The following is a 9,272-nucleotide window of genomic DNA, read 5'->3' as shown; positions in this document are numbered from 1 at the left end:
ACTTTAAAAACAAACAAACAATGGAGTTAAATAACGTCTTTGAATTTTTTTTTTTTTTTAATACATATGCAATGAATATCAACACTTTCACATAAAAAAGTATCTTCTTGGGTAAATCTACATTCAAAATTACCCAAGTGGGCTTTTCCGCTCTGAAGCTATATTTAACAAGATCTGTGGCACTCTTTTTACGCACGACCAAATAACTTCTGGATGTGACAGCACTACATTAATATTACACAGAACTACATCAATACTACACAGAACCAAAATTTGGTTACAAGAAAGTGAAAATTAGTGGAGATATGAGTTTTTGGCAAAAAATAAAAAATTCCTTTGATTACTGTAATCATTCAGCAACAACTACTTTGATGAATAGATGTTGGCAACTTTCCTTAGGGTCTCTCTCTCTCTTAAATGATTGGTGAGGTTCAGAATAAACATACAAAGAATCACTAAAATGCTGAAAGTCCCAACATGATTTTTCGAAAATCGATGAACTGGGAAAAGTTCATGATATTGGATGAGTTGGCAATGACCCTTCTGTGTGTTAGTTATAAAGACAATCTACTAAAATACTTCAAATGAATCACATTTCTACAACACATAGTTAAGACAAAATTATTTGCAAGGGTAAATAGGCCAGATCATGCTCACATACGTTTATACAACCTCTTGAGATGTTTGGAAATTTCTTTCATTTTTAGTCCATATATGATTGGATTGAAGAGAGGATGATACATAACCAGCTGTAAAGTCATTATTAAACGTGCAGTTTTTGGAATGTCTAATTCCAGTCTAAGTATCGTGATATCATACGTACATAACAATGAGAAGTTGAGTAACACAAGCAGGTGAGGTACACAGGTCTGTGCAGCTTTTGTCCTCACTTCTCTACAGCTTCGATAGGATATTTTGAGTATCATTGTGTATGTGAAAACTATGTACAGCAAAGGGAAAAATACAATATTGAGTAAAACAATCACACCATACACAGATAGTGCTCTTGAGGTCTCACAGTGAAGTTTGAAAATGGAATTATTACAAAAGATTCCTTTCAAGGTAAAGTTACAAACTTTGCTGTGAGCACTCAACATAGCTGACCCAGCGACCTGACAAGCAGACAAAAGCCAAGACAAAACCAAGAACATAGTGATGGTTGTTTTTCTCATGATAGTTGGATATTGCAGAGGTTTACATATAGACACATATCTGTCATAGGCCATGGCTGACAGCAGTAAGAACTCTGAACCACCTGAAGTGTAAAATATAAAAAATTGAAAGTGACACACAGGATGTGATATGATCTGTTTCTCAGATAAAGAGTCAATCAGAAGCTTTGGGTACATAGCAGTGCTGAAAAGAACAGAGTTGATTAAAAGAGCTGCAATGAAAATGTACATGGGCTCATGGAGGTTTTTGTTTGTCACAATGAGATATACAATAGTAGAATTACAGCAAATTATCAGAATATATATTGTAAACATTATCACAAAATAAACATATCTGTATTTTGCTATTTCTACATACCCATCAAGAGTTATATATGTTACATTAAATGTTTCATCCATTGAGATTGTCAAAAATAAGCAGATAATATTACAGACATACTGAAATTACAATTGTGTATTTGATTGCTATTCATTCACAGTTACCTGAGTTTGAATTGCATTTGTATTTGTCAGCTAAAGTTCAGAATGGGCACAGTTTGAGTTTGTGAAGTGTTTTTATCAGATTGCTTCACCCTCCATGGATCTCATTAAACTCTTCACCAAAAGAGACAATAACATGAGAGCAACTTTGTCAAACTGGAGAAGGGGTGGGCGATGATGATCGAAGATTCATATCAAGGTATTTAATTTTTTGGTGACGACATCGCAGTATTACAAGACATATATGTCCACTGATAAGCAAGATTAAAACCACTGACGGGTGAAGTGATTAGCATTGATCAGCTTGTTACTATGCAATGTATGGCTGGAAAACCTTGGGTCCTGGCATTCATACTCAAACACGGCTGCAGACGAAGTTCACCCCCTCATGACAACAGCACTCCCTTGTGGCAGTTGAAGGACAGATGACTTTTGTGTGTGACACCCTTGAGTGCCACGCACCATCGAGCATGTCTGCAGTGGGCCAGGCAACATGTTGGTTGGACCATCCAGCTGTGGTTGTCAGTGACGTTCACTGATAGGAGCAGGATCACCCTGCATCGGAAACTTGCTTGGAGGTGTAGGGGTGAGCGCTGTGCAGCTGTCAACATCGTCCCAAATCCTTGAACTTGAGGAGGTGGTGCAACAGTGGGCCAGAATATTGATGGACGGAAAAACTATTCGGTGTTTGTCTATGGAGCAGCAACGCGTCAGCCTACAGGACACCATCCAGCACATCATCATCCCCCAGTGGTGCCAGTACGCCCCAAACTTCATGTTAATGGATGACAATGCATCCCCACATCGTGCTCATGTAGTCACCATGCATCTGTCACATTCAATATTTTTTATTGTACACTTTAGGCTGTTCAGAGTTCTTACTGTTGGCTGTTGTCCTATGACAGATACAGTATGTGTCTGTGTAAACCTCTGCAATATTCAACTATCATGAGAAAAACAAGGATCAGTATTTTCTTGGTTTTGTCTTGGCATCTGCCTGCTTTTCCGTTTTCTGGGTCAGCTGCATGGAGACCTGTGTACCTCACCTGCTTGTTGTAATCAACTTTTTATTGTTGGGGACGTATGATATCACAATACTTAGACTGGAATCAGACATTCCAAAAACTGCACGTTTAATAATGACTTTACAGCTGGTTATGGATCATCCTCTCTTCAATCCAATCATATATGGACAAAAAATGTCCATATATGACACAAATGTCTTGTGACACTTAGAGATAATGTACAATAATGTCCTCTTTTAAAAGTGTTGTAGAGATGTGATCTGTCTGGTCTTTGAAAAATGTAAGTGTTTATATAACTAACACACAGTAAAGAGTAAGCCTTATCAACTTAAGGACTGACCAATTTGAGGGAAGTGCCAAAACAAGTCCGATCCATAGAATCCTCACCATGAACTGGACTGTAGGTGTCCTGTAGTGTCCCACACCAGGACTTTGGGGACGGATATTTTGAGTCTTGTGGCTTGTTAGGTGGGGCCTATTACAGAGCAGGTGGGCAATTGTCAATGGGTCCATTTCCAATCACACTAGTCATGAAATCATTCTCTCAAATAGAACCCAGTTGGGCTTCATTAGCACATAGCCAAAGTCATCGAGATGAGAAAGACTGAGACACAAACAGGTAGGCATCACAGGCTACAACAGTTAGGGCTGAAGTCAACAATGTCATTACTCCTAGGACCAACTGACTGAACCTTGGTGACAATCTGCTGTCCTCAGATTTAGAACGCTCCCATTCCAAAGCCACTGTACAAGGAGGTAGAATAAATCCAGGAGGGTTAGTTGAATGATAAGGCGTAAAGTGTCATTGTGTCTTTGTATTTTGGTCAACAAAAAGACTGCTAGACAAACACTCCCTTCACCGCATACAAGACTTGAGTGACTCGCCAGGAGGCTGATTTTCCATCTTAGACCAGGACAAACTGAGCACTCCGTATTTTCACTCCTGCTGAACTCTGTCTGTATTTGAAAGGAAATTAAGTTATTATAACTAAAGTTCAGGAACTGGACCACGCCACTCCACCTCGCTGGTTTGCCACCTGGGCCCATCCAATTAAACCACCTGTGTTTCATCAAACCAACCACCAGTGTCTCATCAACCTAACACACCACCACTTGTGCCTCATTAACTCAACCACCTATGTCTCCCCGATTCAATCACCTGTGCAAACCTATATAGGCAAGCCTAACCTTTTATCTCCCTTTCGTCTCAAGTTCTGACATTTGTTTGTACTTAGACAAGCATTTCGAAAACTAATTTTGAAAACCTTACCACCTACTCCATGGATCAAGAGCTGTCTCTCACCCCTATAGATGATGATCTTTTCGACGATAGATCCGTCATCTCCAAATCTCCTCCATCCGTGATCATCTCCACTCTGACCAGGCCAGCCAGGCAACCACCACGCCTACGCTCCGCCATCCATGTCCCCCGGCAGCGCATCGTCCACTACTCTCCATCCAGCGGCTCCAGCCAGACACCACCAATGCCATCTCACCTAGTTGCCCACCTCCAGCATGCCCTCAGGGGAAGGAACATCCCATTCCATCGGACTGACAAGAAAGCCCGGCTTTTTTCTCACAGCCTGTTCTTCCACCTCCACTCCGGCCACCACACACTCGCGGCGCACCGATGACCCCTGTGACTGCTCCCCATGAGTTTCACCTGTCTCACCTTTGTTCCTCATTCCTCTCTTCCCTGTACAATGCACAATCATCCCTTACACATGCATTCCTCCATCCCAGCATCCTTTCCTCTTCTCTTCCTTCTTCCTTCCCCCCCATTGACATAGCTCCTGCAGCTACCTCCAGCTACTCATTTCTAGCAACCACTATCAACCATGGCACCGTGCACACAGCCACTGCCACCACAGGCCAGGGCTCGTACACTGCTGGTCTTTCCCAACTTCCTCCTTTTCTATCCCTCTATCCCTCCTCTTGCCCCACCCACACATACTCCCCCCGTGTTCAACCAATTGGCATATGCTGCACCTCCTCCCTCAATTACCCCCAAGCCTGCTATCCCCCCACCTGCCAACTTGCTACCGTCTGCCCACGGCACCCTCCCCCGCAGCGTCCACAAAAGGAGGAGGCCAGTCCTCTTCCAGGGTGGCGGGATGTAATGCAACAACTTTAACGACCTGGGTTGCAACGCTTCTAGCTGCCGCTTCTTCCTATCAGCCCCATCGCCATCGCCACACTAAAGTACTCCGGAAAAAAGAGGCTCATCATAGACCTCTCTTCCTCCCACGGCACCACCACACCAAGCATCATCAGCCTCATTCCCAGCCCAGAGTTTTCCATGCATTACACCACCATCACCCACGCCATCAACCTCATCCATCTCGCCGCCCACGGTGCCTGAATGGCGAAAGCAGACATCCCCAGTGATTTCAATGTCCTGCCCATCTGCCCAGATTTCTGGAGATTCTTCGGTGTATCCTGGAGAGACCGCTTCTACTTTGCAGTCCGCCTCGCCTTCGGATGCAAAAGTAGCCGGAAAATATTAAATTCCCTCTTCGAAGCCCTTTGCTGGATACTCCTTAATAACCACAACCTGCCTTAAGTCGTCCACCTCCTCGACAATTTTCTCATAGTCACTCCACCATCCTCCACTCCAGCACAAGGTCACTCCACTCTTAAATCAACCTTCAACCAACTCGGCGTTCCCCTTTCCACCGAAAAAACAACAGGACCTAGCACATCCCTCGAATTCTTCGGCATTACCCTCGACTCACTCACCTTCTAAGCCTCCCTCCCAAGAAGCTGAGAAGCTTCTACGTACCTCCTTGTTCATCTCCAACACCTCCTTGCCCACTGCTGCACCAAGTGCCAGCTTCTCTCCTTGCTTGGACACCTCAACTACGCCATTCCCATTATCCCCCAGGGTCGATCCTTCATCTCCCACCTACTATCCCTGTCTTCCACCATTCCATCCCTCCACAACTACATCACCCAGGACAACTCCTGCAAAATGGAACTGAGAATGTAGCGTGACTTTCTGTCTTCATGGAACAGTATTTCTTTCTTCTATGGCGACCGAATCACCCAGCCAGAGGACATCCAGCTATACACAGATGCCACACCCTCAGTAGGTTTTGGAGGCTACTACGACGGTAGATGGTTCGCCTCCATTTGGCCCCCAGAACTGTCCTCACTCTCCCCTTCCTCTGCCAGTCATAATTGCCGCACTTCTTTGGGGCATGTTTGGTCCAGAAAAGTCATCCTTATTCACTCAGACAACCTCACTGCCGTCAACATCATCAACAAAGGGTGCTCACAATCACTGGACATCATGAAATTCATCCGATGCCTCACCTTAGTCTCAGCCCAGCACCACTACATAATCCGCGCAGCTCACATTCCCAGCCACCAAAATCGCATCGCTGACTCTCTCTCTCGGTTCTCATTCCAGAAATTCAAATCCTTGGCAGCAGACTCGGACTCTCACCCAACACCAGTCCCACCGTTTTCAGCCACCATCTACATCTAAACCCCCAGCTCTTCCACTTTGTCACCACATCCCAGCAAGCTATCCTGAACAGCCTGTCTCCTAAAACCCTTTCATCGTACCATTCCGGATGGTGCAGTTTCAAGTCATTTCATAATCTTCACAACCTCCCTTTCCCCTCCATCGACATCGTAACAATAACCAGCTTCATCACATATGTCCATACGGTTCTCAAAATCAGAACATCCACCATCCAAGTATATCTCAGCGCCATAAACTTCTTCGCCAAACTGCTCTCTGGACCTAAAGCCCCCTCCGTTTCTCATCCTCATGTCACCATGCTGATCAAAGGCCTATGTAAAGCAGAACCCAAGCTTGCACCAAAACGCTTACCCTTAACCACAGCCACTTAACTTCCGCCTCCACACAAGGAATTTCCGACCACACCATCAAAGTCCTCTGCCGCTGGTCCTCCCAAGCCAACAGCTACATCCACAGCCACCTCAGCGATATTCGTCGAGCCAATTTCCGCATAGCCTAGTAATACCTTTGTGGGATGATGAATGCACGCCGACCAAGATGTGCGCCCATCGAGACGTGCCCCAACTCTGAGTCTCAACCTCCCCGGTTCCTAGACAGTCCAGCCACTCTGCAACCCAACTCAAACCCCCCTCTTCATCCACCAACCTCAACCCCCTTTCCTTCATTCACCAACTTCGACCCCTTTTCCTCACCCGACAACCCCAACCCCCCTTTCCTATCCTTCCCAAATGTTCTACCAACTTAAATAAACTACTTTAATGCTAAACTATGGCATGGTCTTGTTAGTGAATTCTCTATTGTTGTACTGTACCAGGCAGTAATACTAACCCGAACTCCAGCACAGGGTGGTTCAGCAGTGGTTCATTCCAATGGGTTTAGACATGAAGCATCACTTTTTTAGTTTTTGGCACTCTTGCATGGACCCTACACACCGCTTTACAAATTAGACTCCTGATCAGGTTGTCTCATAAATGCCTCCATACACAATTATTTCAGGCATTCCAGTATTGTGGACAGGTGAATGGTACAGAAGCTGGATACCAGTTCTTAAGATCTGTTCCTGATGAGGTTGACCTTACATACCTAAGGTGCATGCACTCAGTCCAACATCTCAGGTCACAAACAATTCCATCTATCTTAAGATCACACAACTACACAAACATACTACTGTTTATTTTGTTATAATTCTTCAAGTGGCAGTAGATAGAGTGGCACATCTGTTCAAACAAATAGACATTTCTCTTATGCCAGGTCAAAAAAACAAAACAAAAAAACAAAAACAAAAAAACACCAGGGGAATATTTTTGTTGTTGAAGAAAATATAAACTAATTTCCATTGAGATGAATATTAATGTGATAAAGTGTACCATACAATCAGACACACATGAAAAAAATAAGTTTAACAATGCTATAAGTTCAGGAAGTTCTTTGAATATTAGAATTTGTTGAGATGGAACAGTTAATGAGATCCATTGGGGCTGAAGCAACTTAATAAAAACTTCCCACAGACTCACATAGTTCATTTCCTGAATTTTGGAAGGGGACACACACCAAATGCATTTACAGCTCAGGTAGCTCTAAATGAGAAAGACACTAATGTACAGTTTTAATGTTAGTATTACTATTATTAGTATTACTACTACTACCCCGGGATTAATAAAGTATTCTGATTCTGATTCTGATTCTATGACAGCAAGAGTTCATTTTACATTTTCATTCATGTATGATGATCCAACCATGTTATCTGCCTTTCTGAACATTTAGTTATTTAAACATTAATGGATGTTGAACTTAATGTAACATATATAACTCTTAGTGGGTATGTGGAAGTGCAAAAATACAGATATCTGTATTTTCTGATAATGTTTACAGTATATATTCTTATACTCTGCTGTAATTTCACCATCGTGTGTCTCATTTGGATGCACAAAAACCTCCATGAGCCTATGTACATTTTCATTGCAGCTTTGCTACTGAACTCTGTTGCTTTCAGCACTGCTATGTACCCAAAGTTGTTGACTGACTTATTATCTGAAAAACAGCTCATATCATATTCAGCCTGTCTCTTTCAATTTTTTCTATTTTATTCCTTAAGTGGTTCAGAGTTCTTACTGCTGTCAGCCATGGCCTATGACAGGTATGTGTCTATATGTAAACCTCTACAATATCCAACTATCATGAGAAAAACAACCATCAGTATTTTCCTGGTTTTAGCCTGGCTTCTGCCTGCTTGTCAGATAGCAGTCCCAGTAATACTGAGTGCTGATATGAAACTCTGTTATCTTACTTTAAAAGGAATGTTTTGTAATAATTCAATTTACAATCTCAACTGTTTTAATTCAAGTGCACGATCAATATTCGGAATAATTGCTTTGCTGAACATTGGACTTTTCCCTTTTCTCTTCATTCTGTTTACATACACCAGGATACTTATAATATCTTACCAAAGTAATAGAAATGTCAGGAAAAAAGCAGCACAGACCTGTTTACCCCACCTGTTGGTCTTAATCAGCTTTTCCTGTTTGTGTGCGTATGATGTGGTTATAGTCCGTCTAGAATCTGATTTTCCAAGAACTGCACGTTTTATAATGACTTTACAAGCAGTTTTGTATCATCCTCTCTTCAATCCAATTATATATGGACTGAAAATGAAAGAAATTACCAAACATCTGAAGAGGTTGTTCTGTCCAGCCAAAGCGATCTGATGTATTAAAAGTTATGTTACAGTTAGGATACTAACGTACACTTGTGTCTTTTGTAAAAGTAATGCTGATATGTAAATATATTCAGATCTGATGGAAGATATTTAATGGAAGAATTTGTTTCCATTCTGTAAAAAACATTTTTACAGTTTCAGTCTTCAGTTTAAACAATGTAGTGATGTACACAATATGCTGCAGTTATTGAAAAATATGTTTTTGTTTATGTCAACTGCAGCTTTGTTAGTCATTGGATGGCTAGCTGTGTGAAGAGGGCGAAAGAGCATGTCACTTTGAATGTCCGTGTAAATAAAGAAGGAATTTCGGATGCATCTATCCGAGGACGTTTTATTACTGGACACAGTGTTGGAGGTGGAGCCCCGTTCATGAGTTCCTTGCTCAGTGG

The 9,272-nt window shown here is 42.5% G+C and overlaps 2 protein-coding genes and 1 pseudogene across 2 annotated transcripts; 2 read left to right on the top strand and 1 right to left on the bottom strand.

Annotated features, from left to right (window-relative positions):
* Window positions 1–653: 653 nt before the first annotated feature.
* Window positions 654–1,583, bottom strand: LOC141002054 (olfactory receptor 4D6-like). Its single transcript, XM_073473213.1, has one exon. The coding sequence runs from the start codon at window positions 1,569–1,571 to the stop codon at window positions 654–656; it is 918 nt and encodes a 305-aa protein (XP_073329314.1). The 5' UTR covers window positions 1,572–1,583.
* A 2,932-nt stretch (window positions 1,584–4,515) lies between these two features.
* LOC141002053 (uncharacterized) lies at window positions 4,516–6,167 on the top strand (annotated as a pseudogene).
* Window positions 6,168–7,945: 1,778 nt separating this feature from the next.
* LOC141002681 (olfactory receptor 6N2-like) lies at window positions 7,946–8,872 on the top strand. Its single transcript, XM_073474058.1, has one exon. The coding sequence runs from the start codon at window positions 7,946–7,948 to the stop codon at window positions 8,870–8,872; it is 927 nt and encodes a 308-aa protein (XP_073330159.1).
* Window positions 8,873–9,272: the final 400 nt, after the last annotated feature.

This window comes from Pagrus major, chromosome 9 (assembly GCF_040436345.1).
Source record: "Pagrus major chromosome 9, Pma_NU_1.0".
NCBI classification, from domain to species: domain Eukaryota; kingdom Metazoa; phylum Chordata; class Actinopteri; order Spariformes; family Sparidae; genus Pagrus; species Pagrus major.
The sequence above is the reverse complement of the archived record's forward strand: the minus strand, read 5'-3'. Positions and strand labels throughout refer to the sequence as shown.